This window comes from Zonotrichia albicollis, chromosome 8 (assembly GCF_047830755.1).
Source record: "Zonotrichia albicollis isolate bZonAlb1 chromosome 8, bZonAlb1.hap1, whole genome shotgun sequence".
Classification (NCBI taxonomy): Eukaryota; Metazoa; Chordata; class Aves; order Passeriformes; family Passerellidae; genus Zonotrichia; species Zonotrichia albicollis.
Window position 1 is genome coordinate 29,894,647 of NC_133826.1, and position 25,172 is coordinate 29,919,818.

Here is a 25,172-nt window from a genome sequence, read left to right on the forward strand (position 1 = left end):
GATGCAGTGTGTCCTGCCCCACAGCCCTGGGGGGGCAGAGCTCTTCACCAGGCACTGGGGCTCAGCTGACAGGCTCCATACTCTTGTGTGTCCATCCTGGAAATGGATGAAGGCATTCTGCTGTTCATCAGGTTTGCCAGGGGATAAATAGCCCACACATTTTTCATGGGTGGGGGGATTTCTTTTAGTAACACAGTCCACTTTGTGCAGTGCAGCTTAGCTGTAATGTGAATTCACTTCTCACACCTGTGGATTTTATACAGACCATGTAGAATTCATCAACTCAGCCATTTTTTGTTTCCTCTAGTAGAGGACTATTGCCATCCACCTCAATTTATACCTGCTGCAGTGCTATTTTCCCCCTCCCCTCCCCCAGGAAAAGCTGCTGTTGGTTTTGAAAATTTCCCAGAAGCGTTTTCTCTTGCCACCAGTAATAATGAAGATGGGAAGTCTGAGAGCAGTTTTACTTGCACTTTCTCTCTGTATTAAAGATCACACTGTTCTTGAAGGTTTGAATCTAAGGAATAAATGGTGCAGAAACATAAACTTAAATTGTTCAGCTCTCGGTACCTAAAAGTGAAAATGTTTTTGCCCTTGTTTCACTGTAGATTTGTGTTGAATGCAGATGCCTTGTTAGATGGTGTATCTTAATGCAGTAGAAAAGAGTAAATCTAGAATTTTTCAGCTTGGCTGTGGTTAAAAGCTTGCTTAACCTTGGTACTGTGTTTGATCCTACAGGATCGAGGTCCACCACAGCCTTCTATACATGAAAGAGGTGGCCCTGCTCTTCCTCCAAAATCTATTCTACCACCGGTAAGAAAGATTAGAATTGTCCTCATTTCCTTGAGTTAAATTCTTTAGTGTGTGGGGGAGGGATTTAGACTAAGAAAAGTAAAAATATGCTTCACATAATGATAAAGCTTTCCTTTAACAAGTAAAATGATTGTAGTGCCTGGGGCTGGTAGGAGTGGGACCCCAACACAGCCACGCTGCAGTTGTGTAAAGCTGCCCCATCTTGTAAGTGCCATGTGAAATGCACAAGAATTTCAGGAGCTTTCAGTTATCCAGCCCCACTTGGCAACTGGAGAGGACAGGAGCAGGGGAGCAGTGCTGGAGGGATGGCTACCAACACAGATGAGGAGATGGAGTCCCAAATGAAATGGGAACTAAAATCTCTCTTATCCTGAGCTACCTTGAAATTCCTTGGCTCCTTGAGGGACTTGTGCCTGAGATTTAGAGCAGCCTCTAACCAAATCTGAAATATGTTTGTTATCTTTGCTGTCACTTTGCCTTGATGGTGATGGGGAGGAGAGCAGACATGAGTTCAAGTCCTTCTCTGCCTCTCCTTTCTGAGCTCAGGTAGTGAGAATTTGAACCAGATCAGCAAAGTGGCGGCTGGTTTTTCTTCCAAGTATTGCTTTTTAAAGATGCAAATACACAAGTGTTGACAAATAGTTAAAATGTAGTATTTCAGCTGGCTGCTTATCCAACACATGTACAACCTGCCTGATTCTCTTCCTGCAGCACCCTCCTCCCCCTGACCGGCAGATGGGAAGGCAGGGACCCTTTCCCCCTAAACCAGTGCCAGATGAAGATGAAATCTGGAAGCAGAGGAGGAGGCAGCAGTCAGAGATCTCAGCTGCCGTGGAGCGAGCCCGAAAGCGGCGAGAGGAGGAGGAGAGGAGAATGGAGGAGCAGCGGAAAGCAGCTTGTGCTGAGAAACTCAAACGGTTAAACGAGAAATTCGGCTGCGCCACAAAACCCTCCCGGGAAGACCCTCTGAAAGAGAGAGAGAGGGAGAGAGAGAGGGAAAGGGAAAGGGAGAGAGAAAGGGAGAGAGAGAGGGAACGGGAGAGGGAAAAGGAGAGGGAGCGAGAAAAAGAGCGGGAGAAGGAAAAGGAGAAAGAGAGGGAAAAGGAGAAGGAAAAGGAAAAAGAAGAAAAAGAAAAACTGGAGAAGGCAAAAGAACAAGAAGTGGAGAAAGAGAAAGAAAAAGAGGTGGAGAAAGAAGAGAAGGAGAATGAAAAAGAAAAAGAAGAGGAGAAACCAGCACATGAGGTTCCTGAGCCTGTAGAACCTGTGGCAACACCTGTAGTAGAAAAACAAGAAAGTGAAACCAAGAATAACAAGGAAGAAAAAGGTATGCTTGCACACAAGTAGGAGTTGTCCTTCTTGAAGCTGAGTCACAGAGCATAGCTGTTGTCTAGAAGTCTCATTTGCATACCTAATTAACCTAGTGCATCTAGACCAATTATTTTCCTGGTGCATTACAGCTGATAACTGTCCTTTGAGCTAAGCCTGTTTGCCCAGCTCATCAAAAGATTAGGGGAAAAAATGGCTTCTGTGATTTAGGCTGGACTTTGAGGAATACAGAAAGAAAAGCAGGCTTTCTTCTTTTCTTAAAGAAGGGTCAGCCACCCATGTTGTTTAAAAAGCAGTGCAAATTATTTCAGCTCTTCTGTTCTTTCAGCAAGCCTAGAGAAGCAGACACAAAGGGCACCTATTTAAATGTGATGCCTTTTTTGTATTGAAACTTGAATGCCATGAGAAAACTGTTAGACTGTGCTTGCTACGGTTATATAAATTTAAGTGGATAAAATTGATTGTAAAACCAAACCTTACTTAATGAAAAAAAGTTGATCCAAATGCAATATGGTGTCATTGATACAGCACTTTTTAAATCACATAATACTTGCAACCTTAATGCCAGTGGTTGATTTCCCAATGTATCTAAGTTTAAAAAAGACAGAGGTGCATTAACAGCACCTCTTCTTCAACATTCTTCTGTTTTGAGGGGTTGTCCTTGACTTTTTGTGCCTTTACTGGTTTTGGTAACTGTCAAGTTAGAGAAATCAGGCATTTTAGAACATTCCTTAGCTGATATTCTGGTAAAATCGTCAGTTTTAAGATTGACTGTAGTCTCACAGGGTGGGGGTTTTGTTGGTTTTTTTCCAGAAGATCAAGCAGTCTTTACTCGCCAGGACAGCGGTCGGAATGAGAAGGAGGTTTCACAGGTGACCCACGAGAGTGAGCCAGACTCAGGATCCCAACCTCGTCCTGCTGTTTCCTCAGGCTATTCTAAGCAGTTCCAGAAGTCATTACCACCAAGATTTCAGAGGCAGCAGGTAACAAAGCAGTTCATTAAAAGGAGGCTCTTTTAAAAAAATGCTGTGTTCTGCTTCATTCTGAAGAAGGTGACTAGAGGAGGTTCAGAAATCCTGAATTTTTGCTTCCCAGCTTTTAGAAAATCATATTGGCAGGACTTGCTCTGCCTGCAACACTTTTTGTCACTTTAAGGTCTGTAAGTGAGCAGAAGGCTGGAGAAGCTTTGAAACTGGCCCACACTGGCCTTGCCCTGGGTTTCTGTGGAACCTGAAGTCTGATGCTTGATTATTTCTGCAGCTTATCCTAAAAGGGTGTGACACTCACATTTCACTTGGGTCCTGTGCTCTGAGGAGCACTTGGCATTAATGACATGCACAAAGTATAGGTTGTTCTGTCTCTCAGCTGCACACCAATTAAGCTGTAGCTATTGTAAGTTGTCCAGTCTGGTTTTCTCTCTTTTCTCCTACATCATCCTGATGCATGTTCACAATTAACTTTCAGAATACTTGCTGTCCTGGAGATAATTGTTGTTCCCAAGGCTTATTAGAGCTGTGCTCAAGTCTTCATCTTATCAAAAAGTCCTGTAATGTTATTGTAGCCTCCTCAAGCTAAGTCTCATAAGCTCTCAGAGGCCTATAACACACCCAAGATAGCTCAGCTACTTTTTGAGGCATAAAAATCAGCAGGATGGTTTCTGTTGCAGTGTTGGAAACAAAAAAGTTTAATAAAAGGCAAAATAACAAACAGAAAAACTAAGCTAAGTGTAGGAGATCTTTGCTCTTAGTAAAACACCTCACAAAAGTGATTAGTTTCTTTGTTCACTTCTTTTTCTAGTCAGTTGCCTAAGCAAGACTTTTTGGCTTCTGTCCAATGAACTATCCTTAAGTTTGAGGTAAAGCCCTTTAGGCCTATGAGACATCTTTTTCACCTAACCAAAAAGAAAAGCTCCCAAGCTTCTTTCTCTTTTAAGAAGACAAAGAATAGTTTTGTCACTCCATCAACAATCAGCGCCCTCCTATAGTGTAACACTGATTTTTCATCTGCAGGAGCAAATGAAGCAGCAGCAGTGGCAGCAGCAGCAGCAAGGTGTCCTTCCTCAGTCTGCTCCCTCACAGCCTTCCAGTGGCCCTGTGCCACCTCCCCAGCACAGGCCCCTCTACCAGCCCATGCAGCCCCATCCCCAGCACTTGGCTTCCATGGGCTTCGACCCGCGCTGGCTCATGATGCAATCCTACATGGACCCGCGCATGATGTCAGGGAGACCCGCCATGGATATGCCTCCTATTCATCCAGGTAAAGCTGGGAATGGTTTTTTTGCTGTTCAACTTATTTGATTTTGAGCTAGAAGTCTTTGCTTAAGCACACTTTGTTTAGTGAATTGGTGGGAAAGAAAAAAATCGACTTGATTTTATTGTTGGAGACAAAATAGATTGTGACTAAAATTGTAGTCTTATGAGAATGTATACCTTTGACTATAAAGTAAAATCCCAGCTGTCACACTGCAAGCATGTGAGTGACACTTCATGTGATTAAAAATGTCAACATAAGCCTTTCTTTGTTACAGACAAAGCTGGCAAGAGTTAGGTTGAACTAAGAAAAAGTGTATTTACCATTTGTGTTTCATTACCTCTTAACACTTAGCACTACTTTGCTTCCTAAAAATCCCATGAAACTTTTCTATTTTCACATTACATATTAACAACTCCAGTGTCTTAATAAATTTGTGGTTTCAGGCTCTTGACCCTAAAAAGTCCATTTTAATTTGTGGAATGGCCATCTGATTTGCAGTTAGGAAAGCTGCTGGGCATAAATAATAGAAGTCTGTCATGTAATGTAATGAAGATACCTGCCCAACTTAAGAGCAAGGGAAAGGGTATCCTTAGTGAATGAATGGAGGAAATGGCAGGCTAAGCAGAGATAGTGAAAACTACAAAATCTCTTTGAAATGGTGCAAAGGAAAAAGCTGGAAATAATAGAGTATAAAAAACTGCCTGTGTGTACACTCATCTTGAATTTTGCCATTCAGATGTTACCACACAATCTTCATCCATGAGTTTATGGGTCCGCAGGCTTGGTTCTTCCCATTACAGTGAAAGCAGACAGCTTTTTCCTTTTGTTGGGACTTGGGATACAAGTGCTGAGTGTGGTTTAGTCAGTCTGAGGTTGGCTGGCAGGGAATGGAGGGAAGAAGATCGAAGGGGAGAGAACAACAGAGAGAGAACAAACTCCTGTCAGACTTTGTTTGTACTGAGGTCGGTTTCTTTGCTAGTGTTAAATGTGTTTAAGTTGTTGAACTTGACTCTGGCACAGGAATTATGCCTCCCAAGCCACTGATGAGAAGAGAGCAGCTGGAGGGCTCAGCAGCTGGCTCGGATTCCTTTGAGCACATGGCTCGCTCTGCGAGGGAGCACAGCGTGCCGCTGGCAGAGCCACGCATGATGTGGGGCTCAGAGCCCTACCCCCACGCAGAGTCCCAGCAGTCCACTTCTCCTCCTAAGGTCTTAGAAGAGCCTGATGATTTGAGGTAAGGTTTGTGCCATTCTCCAAGTCACACAGGGTGTAAAATGCAGTTTGGACTGACTGGGTTGTAGTTTCACACAACACTTGAAAGGAGGAGGTGTGACTGGGGGTGCAGGGTACTTGGTGCTGTTGTACAAAACAGAAGAAGACCCCGCTCTGTGGCAGAGTCTAGAAAGACATTTTAGTCCTTGTTTAGACTAGGTGAATGGTGATTGGCAGAATATTTTGAATTTGCAGATCTGCAGAACATTCCTACAGTGTTCTTCTCCATTTTTTCTCAGTTCTCCCCATTTTAGAGAACTTTTGTTCAATGTGTATTTGTTTCAGAAGTGGTGTGTTAAGTACAAGTGGTTTAAAGCAAAAGCCCCTTTTGGCCTTTGATCCATGATGAATGGTCAGGATTTTCTTTTGCTTCTTGGAAATATTCAGAAGTTCTTTTTATTCTGCTGCCATATGTATAATAGTTGGTAGCACCATTAAAAATTATTTCCTGTTACTCCCTGGAGCCAACATGGATCCTTAATAGAAAATTATTTGATTTGAGTAATTATGTATGAATAAATTTTTCCCCCACATGCTAATACTCTTAATTGCTTTCTGCTTAGGTCTGAAGCACACTTGGAGCAGGAACGAGTTGCTGTCCCTGCCAGTGCTTATCCTGTAGAACACAACCAGCTGGACTCTCATCCAAAGACAGAATTTTTCAGAGAAACAGGAGAGGTGGAGATACAGAAGTTCCCAAGCAGGCCTTTGGAGGATGTACAACCTCTCCAAGCTGACACACCTAACACTGCAGTTAATTTTGAAGGAGTGAGTGAGAAGGTTACACGTAGTTCTCCAGAAGAATTGGTGCCTATGGGGGAAAGTCACTCTTCATTAAAGAGAAGCATTTCCCATGGTTCAAGCCACTCTCTAAAATCAGAAGACCAGAGGAGTGAAACAGCAGCAACTATCCCTAAATTAACTAACAGACCTATTGAGACAAAGGAGACAATTGAGAGACTTGAGATTAAACCGAAAAAAGAAATTTTGATCACTAATAGAACATCAGAAGGACCAAAACCTGAGAAAACTTTCAAACCTAAGTCTGAAACAAGGTGGGGTCCTAGGCCAGGTTATGGCAGGCGAGATGAAGGTGGTGACAGACCAGTGAGAAGATCAGGTCCTATTAAGAAACCCGTGCTTAGGGACATGAAGGAAGAGCGTGAGCAGAGAGAAGAGCGCGAGCAGAGAAAGGAGAAGGAAGGAGAAAAGACAGCTAGTGAAAAACCAGGCAAGCCTGAAAAAAGTGACAAAAAGGAATCACCTCAAGTGCCACTGTCTCAGGCTGAGCCCGACAGATCCTCCTCCAGCAGCGCTCCTCTGGCTAAGAAAATAACCCAGGATGCTGCCCCAGCACCAGCGAGCCAGGAGAGCAGTCAGCCCGAGGCTGCAGCCAAAGCTGTGGTGCAGCCCCCTGCAGTCCCTGCAGTGCAGCAGCAGCTCCCAGCTGCCCAGCCTGCCACTGCCCAGCTGCCCCCAGCCCTGCCACAGCCCCCGGCTGCCCCAGCAGCCGCTCAGCCCCCGCCCCACACACAGCCCCCCACGCCCCCCAGCAAGGAGGACAAACAGGCTGAGAAGGGGGTGAGCAAGGATGTGGTGGAGAAACCACGCCTGGAAACCAGGCCAGTGAAAAGAGAGCCTGGCTTACCACCTAGGACATACTGGAAGGAGGCCAGGGATAGGGACTGGTTCCCAGAGCAGGGATACAGAGGCAGAGGTCGGGGCGAGTATTATTCTAGGGGCCGTAGCTACAGGGGTTCTTATGGAGGACGTGGTCGGGGCAGTAGAGGCCATAACAGAGAGTACCCACACTACAGAGACCCGAAGCCTAGGTCAGAGCATGTGCCTTCAGGGCCTGTTAGGCAAAGAGAAGAGAGTGAAACTCGTAGTGAGAGTTCTGACTTTGAAGTGATCCCGAAGCGGCGGCGCCAGCACGGCTCGGAGACGGATTCTGACAGCGAGGTGCACGAGAGCGCCAGTGACACCCTGCTCTCGGACAAAGACAGCATCATCAAGGGCAAGCACCCGAAAAGAGAAGAAAGAGCTGATGGCAAGAAGCCTCCAAAGCCCCTGTCATTCAAACCTGAGAATAATATCAGAGTAGACAACAGATCCCTGGAAAAAACATACATCAGAGATTATGAGAACAAGCCCAAACCAGGATTTCTTCCTAAAGGAGAGCCTTCCAGACGAGGCAGAGGGGGAATGTACAGGCGTGGTGGCAGGGATCCCGGGGGACGTCCTCCACGTCCCTCCACCATAAGGAGACCAGCCTACAGGGACAATCAGTGGAACCCCAGGCAAACAGAGATCATTAAACCAGAAGATGGAGAGCCTCCAAGAAGAAATGAGCATTATGGTCCTATACCAATTGATAAAAGGCCTCCAAAGTTTGAGAGGAAGTTTGATCCAAACAGAGAGAGGCCACGAAGACAGAGGCCTGCCCGGCCTCCAAGGCAGGACAAGCCACCGCGCTTCAGGCGCCTCAAGGAGCGAGAGGCTGCATCCAAGATCAGTGAGGTGGTGAGCAGCTCCACAACGAGTGCCACAGTTAATAATGCAGTCAGTGAGCCCTCCAACCCTGCTCTGGATGTGTCGGGAAGTAAGACACCAGACTTGTCCAACCAGAATTCTTCAGACCAGGCAAATGAAGAGTGGGAAACAGCCTCGGAAAGCAGCGACTTCAATGAGAGACGGGAAAGGGATGAGAAGAAAACAGCAGATGCAGCAGCACAGGTTGCTGCAAAGGCAGGAGAGAATGGTGGAGCTCCAAAAAGGGAAATAGCCAAGAGAAGCTTCTCTAGCCAGAGGCCTGGGATAGACCGTCAGAACCGACGTGGCAACAACGGGCCAGCGAAGCCAGGCAGGAACTTCTCAGGGCCCCGGAGCGAGAGGCGCAGTGGTCCTCCCCCCAGAAGTGGGAAACGAGGGTGAGTACCCAGCCTCTGTGAGGATGCACATGGGGTGATGGCCATCTGTCATCCCCTTGTGCTTTGAAACCATAAGCAGCTAGTTTAGATCCATAGAGCTGTAGAAAACTTGATGCATGCACCCGTGGCTCTGTACTTTCTATTTTTTTCTGTTTATGTACAGACATCTGGAACCTGAAGCTGAGAGTGAAGTGTTCTTGTATGCACAATGCTAAAAAAAGCCTAATTTTAAAAAATTGCATTGCTGTTTCTGAGCTGAGCTATGTTTCTCGAGATTTGGGTGCAAGCAGAAATGTTCATGTGAGCAGTTTTGCAGTTAATACATAAATTGCTGCATTGCATTTTAGATCAATCAGCTAACATGGACAAGCAGATTGAGAGATGCTTACCCTTTAGACTAAACTTTATTTTTCCGTATTCTTAATTTGATGGAAAATGTAGCAGGGCATTTGATATTTCCCCAGAACAGCTTTTGCTGTTGAGCTTCTCATTAGGAGCTGAAAGTAAAAAGTCTGGACCCTACTAAGATGTCAATACACACATACAGCACTACAATGGGATCTGAATTAAATTGCTGATTCCCTCCTGAGCATTCTCTGTGGCTTACTTTTCAAATGTTTTTTTTTCTAACACAGGCCATTTGAAGAGCAGGCAGCACCTGTGCCTGGTGTTGATCCTGCCAATGGCACCTCTGTCCATCAGGAGGATGGAGGTGTCACTGCTGCAGGACAGAAGACAGCCAAGGATGCAAGTGGCAAAAAGAGAGAAGAACCAAAGGCTGGTCCAAAGAAGCCTAAGGAAAAAGTGGATGCCTTGTCTCAGTTTGATCTTAACAATTATGCAAGTATGTATTGCTAATATCCTAATAATTTTTGATAGTTCAGCTAGTTTTGTTGCATATAGAGCTAGATGTTTGAAAACTTTAAGAGAAGGGGATTTTTTTGTAAAACACCAAAATAATTGTGCATTTGAGCATGACTGTGTTTGTGATACCTAATAAGGTATGTGCCTCTAAAAGGTGGCAAACCTAATTGTGTGTTACAGGTAGATGAGAACAATTTTGTTTAATCATAACCTTTTATTCCTACCATTCTCCATCACATTCCCATAATTTAGTTAATTTTCAAAAGTAAGGGCAGGGGTTATCACTGCTAGGCTTAGACTTGATATCAGGGAGGGCTGTTCATTGTTCATTACTGTGTTTCAGTAATTTCCTGGAGAACCTAGTACAGGAAGCTCCAGTTTTAAAATTCTTAAATATGAACTCCTTGCCTTTGAGCTCAGCAGCAAAGCACTTGGCAAGCAGAAGCTTGCCATTGATCAGGGCCCCCATCTGTGTCTGTGGGGAAGTAACTTCCACTCCAAAGCCAATTTTGGCTTGGTGCATTGCACCTGAAGCTGTTGAAACAGCAGCATCTATACCTTTCCTTTTCCTATAGGTGTTGTGATCATTGATGATCACCCTGAAGTGACAGTAGTTGAAGACTCCCAATCTAACTTGAATGATGATGGTTTCACAGAAGTGGTGTCTAAGAAGCAGCAAAAACGTTTGCAAGATGAAGAGCGCAGAAAGAAGGAAGAACAAACAGTGCAGGTACAAGACCAGCATTTATAGTGGGGGAAAAAGCTGCTTGCAGTACTGGGATTGTCAGGGGTGCAGAAACTTCCTTCCAAAAAAGCTCTGTTTTCTCCCTCTAAATAAATAAACAAACAACTCCCTCTAAATAAATAAACAACTACTTATTAGTTATATTTAAAGTTGTTCCTATTTAGTAAATAAAATTAATTTTTATTTGGTCACCTTGGGGTTCTGTAGTTCTCAATTGGACACTGTCAGGCAGGTGGAATTGGCAAACTGATAAAAAGACCATTTTTCATGCTGTGATAAAGATTTACCCTATTGCTTGTATATCAGTTGATTCCAAGAAGAAAATGGATGAGAAATCATTGCTCTTGTGGTTAAATACCCCCCCCAAAAATTAATTTCCTGTAAGGCTGGGTTGATCAGTTTGCTTTTTGCATTTTGCCCTCTGCTGTTGTCACCTGGAAGAATAAAACTGGCTTCTCCTTACAGGTTTGGACCAAAAAAGGATCCAGCGAGAAAGGCCGAGGTCAGAATTCCAAGCTGCCCCCCAGATTTGCCAAAAAGCAGCAGCAGCAGGCAGCAGCTGCAGCTGCACAACAGGCTCAGGCTCAGCCTCCCTGCCCTGCCCAGTCCCCAGCCCAGCCCCAGGCTCCTGCTCCAGCACAAAGCCAGGCTGCAGCAGGGACAGCCAGCACAGACTACAGCGTGTCAGGCAAGGTGCTGCAGAGCACCCAGCCTCACAACGGCCTGGGAGCTGAGCTATGGGACAGCAAAGTGCCTCCTACAGCAGTTCTGAATGACATCTCCAAAAAATGTAAGTGCTGGCTTGGGGATTTGAGGTGGGGGAAGCAGCATACGAGTAATCTCCAAAAAGAGGGGTTTGCAGTAGAGTGTTAGTCGGTATTTTGTTATTGTGTTTTTCACTCCAAAGAAATGAGCAACTGTCACACCCTTGAGGAGTCTGTTTTGTCAGACTTGGTCATTGTTCCAGACATGTTAATTGCCCCGCTTGAAAGCCACTGAATAAGTTAATTAAAACTTATTTACTCAAGACATCTGTAATTTACTTCTCAGTCAGTCAATACATTGATTTGAATACCTCTAGCAACACTGAGGGGTTTTTTAATTCTCTTTCTTTTCTTAATTGCCAGTGGGACCCATTAGCCCACCTCAGCCACCTTCAGTCAGTGCCTGGAACAAGCCTCTGACATCTTTTGGTTCAGCTCCATCTCCAGAGGTAAGAGTGAGGGAAAGAAGAGAAGCTGTGTGTGAATTTACCCAGATTATATCTCATTGGGGTTGGGTGCAGATTATCCATTTATCCAGGAGTACAAATACTTTAGTTAATGTGTAGAATTCCATGAAGTCAGGAGATAATACAGAAGCATGGGATATAGGCTGATGATTTAATAATTGCAGCAGGGAAAAGCTGTTCTCTTGATAATAACTCAGCCATTCTCAGATTCTATTGACATCTGTTATTCATTGCATTTCCAAAGGAAAAATATTACCCTGTTTGTGTAGGGATCAGTAATGTAGACAGAAACAGGATGTCTCCAGGGAACTAAAAGGGTTTTGTGTTCCTTAAATTGGAAATTTAAAAAGTCAGTGCTTTATGACAATATTATCTGTGGGTATTCCCATGGAATTTGCATAGCCTTAAATTTTACATTTAAAGTGCTGTGGTTTTACTTTCCTGGTACCTTTTTGGTCTTAATTGCTTTAAACAGCAAGAATGTTGAGACAGCTGTTGTAGGAAACCATTTGAACTGCACAAGAGATCTGGAAATACTTTATATTTCTTACCGTTTCTCTTGAATTGAGCATTAAATTTTGAACTTCCCAGAGAATGTTGTGAACCTAAACTGCACTTGTTCCTCTTGATCTTGGTGATGTTTACATATTTCTTCTCTGCTTTTTTCTTGAGCTCCTTTAACAATAGACACTTGAGGAGGAGGAAGTGTAGGTTCAGATATTGTTTATTCTTGCAAATCTGTTGCAGTGCAAAAGATAAAAGTCCCCTTCTAGTGGTTTTCAGCTGAGCATGTTTTGTGTTCTTTTCTGATCCATTGTCGTTGTACTTTGACAGAAATTTTTCAGAATGGGTTAAATGCTTGCTTTTTACCCAGGGGACAAAGGCTGGACAAGAAGGTGGAGTGGATCTTGGTATAGAAACCATTCAGTTTGGAGCCCCAGCTTCCAGTGGCAGTGACAATGAAGTTGGTCCTGTGCTGTCTGAGAAGGCCACTGACAAATTACCAGAACCCAAAGAGCAGAGACAGAAACAGCCTCGGGCTGGACCCATCAAAGCACAAAAGGTAAAAGGTCATAATTGCACTACAAAGGTCTGTCAAAAAAGGGTTTCTAATAGCAGAATAGAATACACTGAGTTAGGACTAGACCCATGAAAATTGTATCCCTTTTTATATTTCCTAATCCAATCAACAAGGTGGTTCTTGCAGAGGGGATGTGCAAGGTAATTAAACTGCATTTCAGCCCAGCAGAGGCTGCACATTGGTTGTGTGTTGGGAGCCAGGGATGGGAGCATGGATTTGTGACAGCTTTGCTGGCAAACTGTGGATGTGCTGCAGTGCTCTGGTTTTGTTTGTAGTTGGAGTTTTCTGGTTTTTCTTGAGCTTGCCTCACTCAGGCCTCGAGAGCTGTTTGGAAGCAGCATTGCAGTGCTGCCCTGGCTGTGTCTGCAGGTGCAGGGGTTCTTCCTGCCCCTGAAGTGATGAGTGGTGCCCTGCTTAGTTTTGTAGCCAGATTATAACTGATCAGTACATGAAGTTGCAGCAAAAGAAGTGTTCTGAAGAAAGGAGGAATGTTAGGGACATTAGTTGGAGGTCTCCAGTTCAAATGGATGTACTGGAGAATTCAGATGTCGGAATAATTAAATTTTTTCCAACTAATACTAAATAGTTAATCAAACTTATATCAACTTAAAAAATGAGTGTGTTGCCTTCCAGAGATTTTCTGTTTCCACCTCCAGTGCACACTAATCTGTGCATCACTAGCACTCAGCACCAGCTTCTAATTCTCAGAAAGAGAAGGTTATAGCAGATAAACTTGTCTGGTGACTTAGAGCATCAGCTATTCCAGTCCCTCTAGATGGCTGAGATTTGGCAGCAGTCCTGATGTAATTAAAGCCCTTTTGTCTTTCTGGAAGAGTGGGTGTTTCTTTGTGTTGGTTGTTTAGGTTTTGGTTGTTTGTTGGGTTTCTCCCCCCCTCCAAAAAAAAGCTGAAATCTGGAAGTTCAGCCACAGAATGAATTTAACTTCTGCTGTAGGAGACACTGAGTGGATGTTTTGCAGTTTATGGCTTTCACTGCAGAATATAAAACTTGTTCAGCAGAGAAATATGCACTGATTAAATGTCTCAGATACACTGCAGCATGCCTAAAACTGCCCAGTAAAATCACTTAACTCCAAAGTTAAATATATAGAGAGACAGTCTACTTGACACTGTGTACAAAGTTCCTTTTTTTCTGCTTGTTTAGAGCTCTCAAGACTTCTGCAGTTTTTATTGAAAGACACTTAGGTGACTGAATAGTAAATGCATTGGAGGGTGATATTGTTTACACTCCTTTGAATGAGGCAGCTGTAAATCTTAACTGCCTTGATGACAAAAAATAAATCCCAACAAACAAACATTTCTTACACACCCACCCACCCCTGTGGTGATGTTTGCTGTGAAGCCTAAATGCAAGCTTATATTCAAGATTGGAGGTTGGTATTGTTGAATTAATACGGGCAATGTAAAAGGACCGTACTTGAAACAAAGCAATTTTCCTTTCCAAGGTGAAGTGTGGAAGTTTAAGTGACCTTAAAGTGTCTGGAGGAATTTCAGCCTCTAGAAACTATTAGAGAAAAAAATTCTTTGGGGTATTTTAGAGAGTCTTCATCCACTCCCAAAATACCTGGTTTGTATTGAGAAAAACAATTACCAGCAGCTTCTGTCTTTCTGCTGTCAAAGCTTAAGGAATTGGATTTTCAGGAGTGCCTTGAAGGGATTTTAGTGCTGCTCAGCAGTGAGAGTCTCAGCCAGGAAGGACATGGCTGTTGTAACAGCAGAGCATTCAGGTTCCCTAATTCTGCTGTGGTTCAGCTGCACAGAAAGGAACTGCTGAATTGCAGCAGGGACCCAGCCATGGTGTCTGCAGTATAAGGCAGCACTTGTCTGTAGGTGTTTTATTTTTTCTGGATCTCTTTAGTGATCAGTTTCCAGGAAAATTGCTGCTGACATCCATACGTCAAGATAATCTCAAATAATTCTGTTCTAGTTTCCTGGGGGCCCATAAAATCCTGAATCTCTGAAAATTACAATAACCTGTAGATATGCAAAGTCACGGGGTTTCTGTATTTTTTTGTGATTTTCTTGTAAGAACAATCCAACTGACATTTTTATTTTGTATTTTACTTGAACTCTACCACTTCACATAAAAAATTGATTGCTTGAAAACAATGATTTAGATTCCTAATGTTCAAAATCAATGCATTTATGACTTAGTCTCAGATTCTTTACCTGCTAGAAAAAGCTTTCTTCTGTTTAAACAATAACTTGTAGCATGTTGAAGTGTTTTTGTTGGATAGGACACAGAGAGGAAGCATGACTGACAAGTTAACACTAACTTAGCTTCCAGACTTGAGCCCGGTAGAAAACAAAGAGTATAAACCCGGTCCTATTGGGAAAGAGCGTTCTTTAAAGAACAGGAAGGTGAAGGATGCCCAGCAGGGAGAGCCTGAGGGACAGGAGAAGCCATCTCCCACCTCTGTCAGAAGCCCAGAGCCTGTCACTGCCAAGGAGAGCAAAGCAGCCAGCGAGCTGAGCGCCGAGATAGGAACCATGATATCTGTGTCTGCTCCAGAGTTTGGGACAAGCACAAAGGTAAGAAAAATCCTGCCAGGTGACTGAGCACTGGATGTAAAATGTGATTTCAGTGAGCTGGTTGACACTTGGGTGCCTGCTGGTGGTGCTTGGGCAGCAGAGCCCACTGAGTGGCTGATATGAAACACTGGTGCTGCTTGAATTAAAAAAAGTGCTGCAGAGGTTTGCTGTGTTGTCCCTTGGAAATGTGTTCTGCTGAATGGCAAAACTCATTCCTGAGCACTGCTGGGGAGAGTGGCACTGGGGCCTGGTGCAGGCAGAGTCTGTGGACTCGCATCAATGTGGTGAATGCAGGATGATTTCCAGCAGGGATGTGAGGTCGTGCATGATTGCTGGATGAGTGTATGGATGACCTCAGGCTGTGAATTAAGTGCTGTTCTGTGAGAAAAATCTCTAAACCAGCAATGTGCTAAAGCTTTAGATAAGGATTGTTCTGTGTCCCTAGATGGTCATGTGTGTCCTCTTGGCTTGGATATTGTCTAGGTATTCCTTGCAGAACTTCACAATATTTAGGACTTATCATAGCCCCCTATTTTCTTTAGAACTGCTCAGCAGTGAGATGGTGATGTGGTGTTGGGACTCATTGTTCTGCAGGTCAGTTCTTAGATGGGGCTGAAGAACATCCCCAGAGGCATCTCCTCTCTGCCTGTGTCTTGAGCAGGCACTCTGGTTGTCATTTCTCAAATGTTTGAGTAGCTACTGCTTAATAGTTACAGCTCCTTTGGTACAGGGAAAATTCTCCTTGCTGGTTTGAAAAGCAGTTTTCTAAGCACAGACCCAGGTTGGTTGCCTGCTGTCTCAACCATCCTGGTTTTAAGCAGAAATCTTCTGATGCCATTTAGGAAAACTGATCCTCTTGAAGAGTTTCATTAATAGTTGAAGAATATGAAGTGTGGATCACCCCCAATTCATTTTTGTCACCCACAACTAGGGAAAGAACCCCAAAACAAGTTTTTTAGGCAGCTTTTTGCCATAAAAGATACTGTCTCAATGAAGTGTTGCTACAGAGCAAGTGGTAGGATGCTTGTGTCCAACATGGAAGCTGCAGGCTTAAGAAAATTCAGTGCAGGGATTTCTCATCCTTGTGACATTTCCCATCTTGTAGGTAGGTGTGAGTGGTTTATGTTCATAGCAGAAATTGATAAAGTGTCCTTGTATGAGAATCAGAAGTGCAGAGCAGTAAAACCTTGCTCAGGTGTTTGGTGAGCCTGTTTGGATCCTGTGCTTCCCAAGGTCCCACAAACTCCTGTGGCCAGAGCTCAAGAAAAGGAAAGGAAAGGAAACAGAGCTTTGATTACTGCAGCCTGAGTGTAGTTAATAGCTCTGCTAAAATCAGCAAAATTTCCTCTCTATAATTGTATTTTTGAAGCATCAGTTTGTCAGAAGGGGAGAGTCTGGACTTTGTGCCAGTCTAGGTTTAGTTTAACTTGGGTTGCCAAGGTTCTCTGAGCTACCTCAGTACTAAAGCACCAAGATTCTGTCTTCTGGAAGGTGAACCAGAGTGGGAAGAGGCTTTCCAGTTTGTGCTGCATATCAAAGTTCCCAATAATTTCTTAAATTGAGTGGTTGCTTAAAGAAGCATTTAATAGTAGGCCTAAATACTCCTGCCTTAACAGCACCAGGTTTGCTTTTAAATTCCCCTGTTAGGAATAGTTCCTGAGGCAATAGTAAGTTGTATTTTCTAGGAAAGATGTGAAAAGTTAAACCAACAACCTGCAAATTTACTGGATAAGATAACCTTCATGTAGCTTTTGCAGGAATAAACCTGCAATAAATGTCCCTTCTTTTTTAAGAGGCTTTTAAAAGGGGTTCAAACACTGTTCCAGCCTTGGAGTTCTTGTACTGATGTACATTGCAATTGCTTTTTCTTGTCTTGGTACTCTTTCCATTGCTTGCTCCTGAGGGAAGAGGTGTTGACATCTTTAACGTGTTGTTTCAATGTCAAATGTTGAAGTTTTGGCAAACCTAAATGTCTTTTCTTTTGATAATCTTAACCATTCCTCTCAGAGATTCCTGCTCAGCTTCCAGGAATGCAGACTTGTGGTGTATTTGATGGAAATGTCTGTAAAAGCCAGCTGTCCTCCTTCAGAAGCTTTGCAAGAATACCCCATCCATTCCAAAACAAACATCTTGATAAGAGCATGTGCTTTTAATCATACAAGACTGCTTAGAAACTGTATAAATATAAATGAGCTCCTACAGTGAGATGTGTAAGTTTAGTCCATAAGTATGATGCTCAGAAGCCATTGCAGCTGTTTCTCTTGGATTTTACAGTATTTTTGTAGTAAAGGCAGTCTGATGTGTAACTTTCTGAATTGGGTAAAACATCTTGGCCCTTGCCTTTCCCAGCCTTCATTTGAACCTGTCAAATCCCAGGAAAATCAGTACCTGGTTGTGGACACCAGTGAGGTATTTGTACAGGTAGCAACAGCTGTGGCTAAAAGAACACACAGACTGATTTTCAGTAGGTTTTGAGTATCTTTCAAGCTCTGATTTGGGTGATTTGTGTAAATCAGGAACCAATCAAATAACTAATTCATCCCATAAAGTATCCTGATCCTTTACAGCAGAGTCAGCTCTGAGGTTTGCCTTGTGCTTTGTTCATCAGTCACTGGAGGTTTTGTGATCTCTTCTTTTTCCAGGAGGTAGTCACAAGAAGTCTGCCTGTTCTTTTTCTTCAGGTGCACACAATTTGTGGAGAACTCCAAGAAAAGCTTAAACATAAGCTTTTTGCTCTATCTAGTTATTAATAAAGTAATCAGTTGGTTTCTTCAGTCAAACAGTTGTACAGGAGAATCACGTGAACTGAATTGCAAAAGCTTGTGGTGCTAAACCACATCTAACAGAATCCTGGATTTAATGTACCAGGAAATAAAGGATGGAGATTAATCTGCAGTTTATGGGGTGGTGTTCATGTGGTTAAAGCTCTGTCTTGCCTGCATGTTCAGCCTGTAAACCACCCTTGTGCTTCAGCATTGCACATGCACTTGTAAGGGCACCAGAGTTTGGGTTTAATTCTAGTGAAAAAGCTCTTTTTGTGCTGTGAGTTTGCAAAGTAAGAAAGTTAGCAGTAGTCTTGATCCATCTTCTTTCATTAGGAATTTCACTGCTCAAACCCTGAAAAAATTGCATCTAGACCTTGAAGGAAATTTAATAAAAACACTTCCTCTGGGGCAGTAATGCATTCTTTAAAACACATGGAGCCATTTAATTACTTCATTAGAAGGCTTTTGTGATTAAAGCAGCCTTGCATGCTTGCTTTGTTTTACCCAGATTCAATTTAAATTTGCCTGTTGGAATCCAGTGCAAATGTGCACCTTGCAGTTTGGTGGTTGGCATTGTGGGAAGCACCATAGATCTTGTATTTCAGCAGTTTAACAAGTAAAGGAAGTAAATAAACAGAGAAAAGAGTTCTCTGTTTTCTTCATAAATGATAGAAACAAATCACTGTGCACATTGTTGTCTTACCCTGTTATGGTTTAGCTTGTTCTGGTCTTTTACCAAAATGAGCTCATCCTTTTAAGGAGGATTCTTTGTCAGTTACTATCTCAGTGCTCTAATTGCTTTTTTAGAGGCATTGCCACAAGCCTGAGGAGTAAATTGAGTGTGCACTTTTTTAGTAGCTTATCATCCTGCTGGTTGGATGCAAGGAAACAAGCATTATACAGCTTGTGTCTTCAAAATCGTTGTGAGTTGGCAAGTGCAGACACTCAGTCACAGTTCTGCTGCTGATTTGTCCTTCAGTTCTTTTGTGGTGTTTGGTTCTGTCGTGATGGTGGAGCCTTTGCTGGCCTTCAGGGATGTAAAACCTCAGACATGTCAACTCCTGCAGCTGCAGGAGTCACTGCCTTGTTTGCTGAGCACAGGAAGGGCCACTAACTGTGCCAAAGAAGCTTCAAGGAAAGCCTCTGAGCACACTGGAAACCTCAGTCCTTTTCTTCCTTGAAGTCATTAAGCAGTGCAGAAATCAGAGGTAGCCTGCACCATCCAGAGAATCTGAGTCTTGTGATTTTCAGAGACAAAACTTACAGGAGAGAAAATTGATTTACAAATTGCAACCATCCCTTTGTGTTCTTTTTAATCTGGAGGGCCTTTCTTGTCATTCTAAGAAATTTCTGTATTTATTTGAAGCTACAGAAAGCTTTCAGCTAAGGTATTTTACTTTTTAAGCAGACTGAAAGGGCCTGCAGGTGGCTGAAGCACAAATGATAATTGTCTGCACCACCACAGTCCAGTTTTACAGTGCCCAGGAGATACATTCTGTATGTTCTTGCCTTACAGACTGTATTTTGACTTTTCTCCAGATGTACATTGTGAGGTCATGAGGCAAACTGTAATCTTCTAAAATCCTCCTGACCTCAGTAGCAATTCTGCAGCAAGGATTGCTAGACATGACTTGTAAAAAAAAAATTAAAAAAAACAGTGTGAAATTCTAATCTTCTGTTGCTTGCTGAACTCCTCCTGTAGAAAGGCTGCCATCTGTCCAAGAAATTGAAATGGAATTTAGGTAAGGGAGATATTTTAATGGAATTGTTTTTCTTCACAGGAGTCTGTAACAGACTACACTACACCTTCTTCTCATCCTAACACAGTGGCTACTAGCAGTACAAAAATGGAGGAGACTTTGGTGACGAACGTAAGTCCATTGCAGTGATCGTCTTGACTTTGAAGACAAGAAAATATTTTCACACTTCTTTTAAAGCACCAAATAGTGCCTTCAGTGTACAAGTCCACAGGGTTCCTTTCATGTGAACTAGCTGGGCTTTTTCCTGTAATCTTACTCTGAAGGACATTTGGTTTGGTTAGTACCTGCTCTGGAATTCTTGAGGTGTTTTCTTGTCTTTTGAACAATCACAGTGAGCTAAAGAGCACAGAAAGTGGAGATGTTTGTAGGGACAATTCTACAAAAAGCACAGATAGGCACAGGGAGGGAGGAGTGTGTTCTTGGCAGCAGTTGGCACTTGAGCCTGGAACCAGGAGCAAAGATCTGAGTTTGGAGAAAGGCTCTCACAAACAAAGGAGTTTGGAACTGTAGCCTGAAATCACAGCAGGTGCATGCAGAGGGAGCAGCTGGATGGTTGTGAGAGCAGACAGCAGGCTCCAGGTGTTCAGTGGCTGTGGAGATGAGGGGTTTGCAGCCCTCAATGCCAGTGCAGTGGTGCTGACTGGTGAGCGTGGCACAGTGATGGAGAGAACCAGCTGGGTTGTGACTCGTAGCAAAATCAAGTTTGTCTGGAGTGTGCTGGGCCATCAGGGAGCTCGGATCTTGTGATTCTTGTTGTTTGAGTAACAGAATTAGCTCAGGGTTGAGTCACTTGTTGATGGGGGAAGGTAGAATCATGCAGTAGGATCTCAGTTTTTTATGAAGATGTCTTGTGAATTCCATCTAAAAATGCTTTTCAGCTTACTGCAGCCCCGTTTGGAAGCAGTACTGATTGAACTTCTTACTCTTCTGCTGGCTTTCCTGGTAGTGTTGTGGTTTTTGACTTTGGTGGTTAGTGTGGAAGACTGAATTCTTTTGTGTTAATGAAGTCCAATCCTTGTGGATGTTAGAGTGGAATTTCTAACACGGGAATTAGGGGTTCCTGGCCACCAAGGATCTGTGCCATCCCCTGCTTCAAAGCTTCAGGATCTGTCTTGTGGATTAGCCTTACCTCATCCAGTGGAAGTCCATTAGCTAAGCTATGGATGGAGAAAGGAATAGTTAGGAGTAACAGACTGGACACTGCAGTAGTTTTGATTCATTTCCTTTAAAACTTCTAGGAAATCCATTGGAGTTTTTGTAGGCAAGACAGCAATAGCATTATGTCAGATTTATTTCCCCAAGTATCACATCTTTCATCTTTTGAAAGAGAAAATAACTGAACTCAATTATTGGATGGCAAATCTGTTGTAGTTTGTTTCATGGCCCTGTGATTTTGCAGGTCTATAAAAGCTTCCTCTTTTCAGAAACTGCATCTCAGAACTCAAGGTTCATGAAGCCCCCTGTACTGTATTGGTACAAAAAGGGACAAACCTGGCTTGGGAAGAATTTTTTTACATATCAGTAAACTGAAATGGTGCTTGAAATTAAACCCCCAAACAGACAATTGGTGTTTGTTTATGCAGAGGACATGGACACCTTAAAACCTTAATCTTCAGCCTCTTTGAGAGATGAGAAGCATCTTGGCACCTGCTGAGTGGCCTTTCCTTGCCTACCAAATTTTCACCTTATTTTATCAGTCTCCCTGCCAAATGCTCAAGCCTTGAAGAAATTATAGCTCACTTGATAAAGCTTGAGCTTTGCTTTCTGGGGCTTTTCTAGTAGACTTAGTTAGAATGTGATGTGTGTTGCCTGCCTTTCAGGTGCCCCTGCCCCACACCCTTCCCCTCCCTAGGAGGGAGACTTTACAACAGAGCTCCAGCCTAACTCCAGTTTCTCCCGCTACCGTCGACCTCACCCTCAAGGTATGTACCACATCCCTCTAAGGGTCGTTTTCTTGCATGCAGGGGAAAAAAAAAGTTATTGGAGAACTTGCTGGTGAACCTTTTTTTAGAGCCTTCCTTTGTTTCCTCTGCTGAACTGCTTTTGCATATAAATGGATGGCTGAAACACAGACTCTGTCGAAGGATGCATTTAAACCATAAATTTCTAACCCCGTTTTGCATTAACACTTGGCATCTCAACCAATCTTGGCTCCCACTGCCCTGAAAAACCAAGATCCTAGAGTTTTAGCATTGGGCCACAGTGCTCATGGCAAACCATCAGAATCTGGCTGAGGTTTTTTGAGTGTTGAGCTTAAAATAAGTTGCCTGGTTTGGTGTAAAGGCTTGAAGGATTTGCTTGATAAGCCAGGCTTGATTTCTTCTTAGTTCTAAGGCTTAGGTGCAGTGATAATGTGGTTTTGAGTTGGATGGCTGAAGTTCCAAGCAGTGACATGTAGCTGGTGTGTTGGTGTCTCTGGAGGGCAGTTAGATCAGGGAGTCAGAACGTTTTGTAGTGTTGTAAATGTTCTGTTGTTTCCTGCTTTCCAGTGCAGTGCAAGTGTGGAGAGTATTTTGAGCGCTGTTTTCCCATTTTGTTGGATTTTGGACTGTGTGCATTGTATAACTCACTAACACAGAGTTGGGCTCTAGCTTTGCTACTGTATTTTTAGAAGTTGTTGGATTTTTTCTTCTTTTGGTGTCCTAGATCTGCTTTGTCATTGTGACTGCAGGTGACTGAGCCAGTAGAAGTGTTTGTTGTTGCTGGTATTAGGGAATAGTGGTGTTTGACCTTGGTTTGTCTAAGTTTTTAAAAGAAGAAATGAAACTTGATTGGGTGCAGAGCTGATGCTTTAGAGGAACTTGCTTGTCAGTCCCAGTGAGACCTCTCTCACTGCTTGGTTTGACAGCTGCTTGCTTGTGTTCTCTACAGATGAGAAATATTCATGTTCTCTTGTTGAATCTCTGCTTCTCTTTTGTTAACACTTTTATTATAACACCTCTTTCAAACAGTGGACCTGCAGAAATGGGGAGAGCACTGTGGAGGGACAAGTAGTTTAAAAAAACCTGGGTTTCTGGTACATTCTTGTGTTAATGAGTTATCCTAATGTGACTTTCTGGCGTCTGAAAGTGTTCTGAAATAGTCTCTGACTGGAGATGCAATCCTGTGTCACACAGGTAGGGCTGAAAGTTACCTCAGAGTGTGGGACAGTGCCCAGTTACAGAGCAAACTGTGGTGTCTGTGTCATTCATCCTGCATTTCTTTTCCTGCTCTTGTGGTGTCAGTGATTTCTCAGTGGGTGACAGATTTTTGGATGTGTGGTAACAAAATAGGATTTTGAGGATTTGTTTTGAGGCTGTCTTGAAGAACCCTCTGACTGAAATGTGGATGGAAAGATGTTTGGAAGCAGCTTTGTCCCTGATTTCTTCATTCCAGCCACTGGAGCTCTACCTCCTTTTCACAAACCCAGAAGGCTTGTTCTGAAGCACACTCTGAGACTGTCACTGTCCCTGCAGGCACAGCTCTGCTCTTTGTCATCCTCTTCAGTGCAGCCCTTGCATCTTTCCAAGGGTACTTCTGCAGCAGGAGAGAGGAAAGCATTTCCTTCATTTTCTTAAAAGAACAAAATGTCCAGGTTCTGCCTGCATAAAGGATCAGTCCTTGCAGCTGCTGTTCCCTCCATCCCCTGTCACAGAAAGCTGTGTGTGAAGGGACTTGTAGGGCACCTGGCCACAATTGCATCATTCTTCAGTGGGGGTGTGAGGTGCTCCTCGTTGAGATCTTGTTTCCTTGGAGTAACTTTGCTAAGGACACCTTTACTCAGTCATCCTCTCTGCTCACAGGGCTGTTGTAGGTAAGGAGCTGAGCAGAAGGAAGTCCAGAGCAATCTCAAACTGAACTGCTTGGCCTTCTTCATATCCAAGGTTTCATCTAAAATTCCTCTGTAGGCATCTCTTCAAGCAACTGACACGTTTGAACTTTGTTTTTCCAACCATTGAGACTTTGGTGTATTTAAGGAAAGGCACCCTGGGGTTTGTCTCCAGTGGAGGTTTTGGGTAACGTGGGCAGGGCTGCTCTGCAGTGAGGGCCCCAATGGATCAGTGATGAAGAGGAGCCTCAGGCAGCCATGATCTCCTCCTTGTTGCCCTCCTTTCTCCCTAACTGAGCAGTGAGGCTACAGCACTGTCCCCAGTCTCAATTTAGAGCCTCTTATTCCTCCATATCTGCTCTGGAGATGGTGCTGAATAATCATTCCTAGAGTATCAATCTCTCTTGCTTCTTTGCATCTTTTTGTCTAGTTTATAAAAGTTAGATATTGCTGAGAGGCTTTCCAAAAGAAAACTTGAGGACTCTAGGTGTTACAAAATGCAGTGTGTAGCTTTTGCTATCAATAGTTTCTCCAGGACATCCTGAAAACCAGTGAACATAGAACCTTCTACACCTTCTCTAGCCTGACAGTCACAGGTTCTTACTCACTTTGTGTCAGTGCCTAAACAGAATCATTGCCAGCATATCAGTGGTGAATTAACCTTGCCTTGTGTGTAAGAATCAGAACCAGTTTGGAGGAGAATGTTGTGGAGGGGAAACAGTGAGTGATTGCTGGGGAAGATCTCAAAAATGAAAATAGGTGACTTGCCCCCAGAGGATTCCATGTGTAACTAAGTTTCCCTCCTCCCCCTTTATTCTCTTCAGGAATCCTGAAGCTCATTTTCCACATGGGTGTGTGTTGATCACCTGTGACCCACTTCTTTCAGTATTACTCTGCTTTTTTAGCATTTCTGAAGCATCTAGACAAATAACCTGAGCCATGTTTGGTCTGTCCAGACTCTGCCTGACTCATGGAAAGCAGGGCAGGGTGGCTTTGAGACTGAGCTGGGGGGCTCTGGAGCAGGTGGTGAGGATGTATTTGCCCCTTAATATCCACCACTAAAAGCAGCACCTGGCCTTGAAAAACTTATGGTGAGCAGTTTCAGCTCTGCTAGCTAAACTTGTGTTTCCACTGGAGACACCTGAAGGTTGTGCAGAAGTCCATGGACCGTGTTTGAGCTTTTAAATTAGTGAGTGTAGTTTAAGCATTAATATTTCTTGTTCATTGGACCCTCAGAAGTGTTTCAATTTCGATTTTGCACTGTCTGGCTAACGTAGCAAGAATTAGATTTTATTGGCTGCAGTAAAACAATGGTTGTTTCCACTTCTGGGGGAAGATAACTGTGTCCAAAATATTTAAAGTTTCATCTCCCTTGCTGTGCAAGACATAAGCTCAAAATTACAGAAACAGGAGCATGAAGCATTTTTTAGCTTTAACATAAAGCAGCACACACCAGCTATGTGAGTCTGTGGCTGCTTCTTGAGCAGGAGTTGCTTTGGAAATCCAAACTTGGCTGCTTCATGTTCACTGAGGTGTGCAGTGGGTGTCCTTGGTGGTCATTCCCAGTGGATGATGGACCAGGAAAGCACAGGGCTGCTTCTTTGGAATGGCCCAAGTAACCTGGAAGTAAAGGATTGATGGAAATATTCAGAGAGAGTTTTCCCTTTCTTTTGCTCACTGTGTCTTTGCTCTTCATGTCAAACAAAACCAAGCCAAATTAGCGTGAGTGAATTCTCTCCTGAGCATTGGCTGTAAGATGATGAACTGTG

At 43.4% G+C, this 25,172-nt stretch overlaps 1 protein-coding gene across 13 annotated transcripts in view; it reads left to right on the forward strand.

Moving 5' to 3' along the window:
* The window catches only part of PRRC2C (proline rich coiled-coil 2C), a 63,686-nt gene that overhangs the window by 25,010 nt on the left and 13,504 nt on the right, over window positions 1-25,172 (forward strand). For 7 of the 13 annotated variants that reach the window (XM_074546442.1, XM_074546446.1, XM_074546445.1 and 4 more), the window contains exons 11-24: window positions 739-813; window positions 1,525-2,140; window positions 2,956-3,125; window positions 4,152-4,398; window positions 5,416-5,629; window positions 6,231-8,597; window positions 9,233-9,441; window positions 10,037-10,191; window positions 10,672-10,996; window positions 11,334-11,419; window positions 12,312-12,500; window positions 14,819-15,070; window positions 19,617-19,706; window positions 21,416-21,517. In XM_074546442.1, coding sequence (XP_074402543.1) covers window positions 739-813; window positions 1,525-2,140; window positions 2,956-3,125; window positions 4,152-4,398; window positions 5,416-5,629; window positions 6,231-8,597; window positions 9,233-9,441; window positions 10,037-10,191; window positions 10,672-10,996; window positions 11,334-11,419; window positions 12,312-12,500; window positions 14,819-15,070; window positions 19,617-19,706; window positions 21,416-21,517 — 5,097 coding nt within the window. The remainder of the gene's footprint in view (window positions 1-738; window positions 814-1,524; window positions 2,141-2,955; window positions 3,126-4,151; window positions 4,399-5,415; window positions 5,630-6,230; window positions 8,598-9,232; window positions 9,442-10,036; window positions 10,192-10,671; window positions 10,997-11,333; window positions 11,420-12,311; window positions 12,501-14,818; window positions 15,071-19,616; window positions 19,707-21,415; window positions 21,518-25,172) is intronic. The other 6 variants (XM_074546452.1, XM_074546453.1, XM_074546447.1 and 3 more) reach the window with 5 other exon arrangements.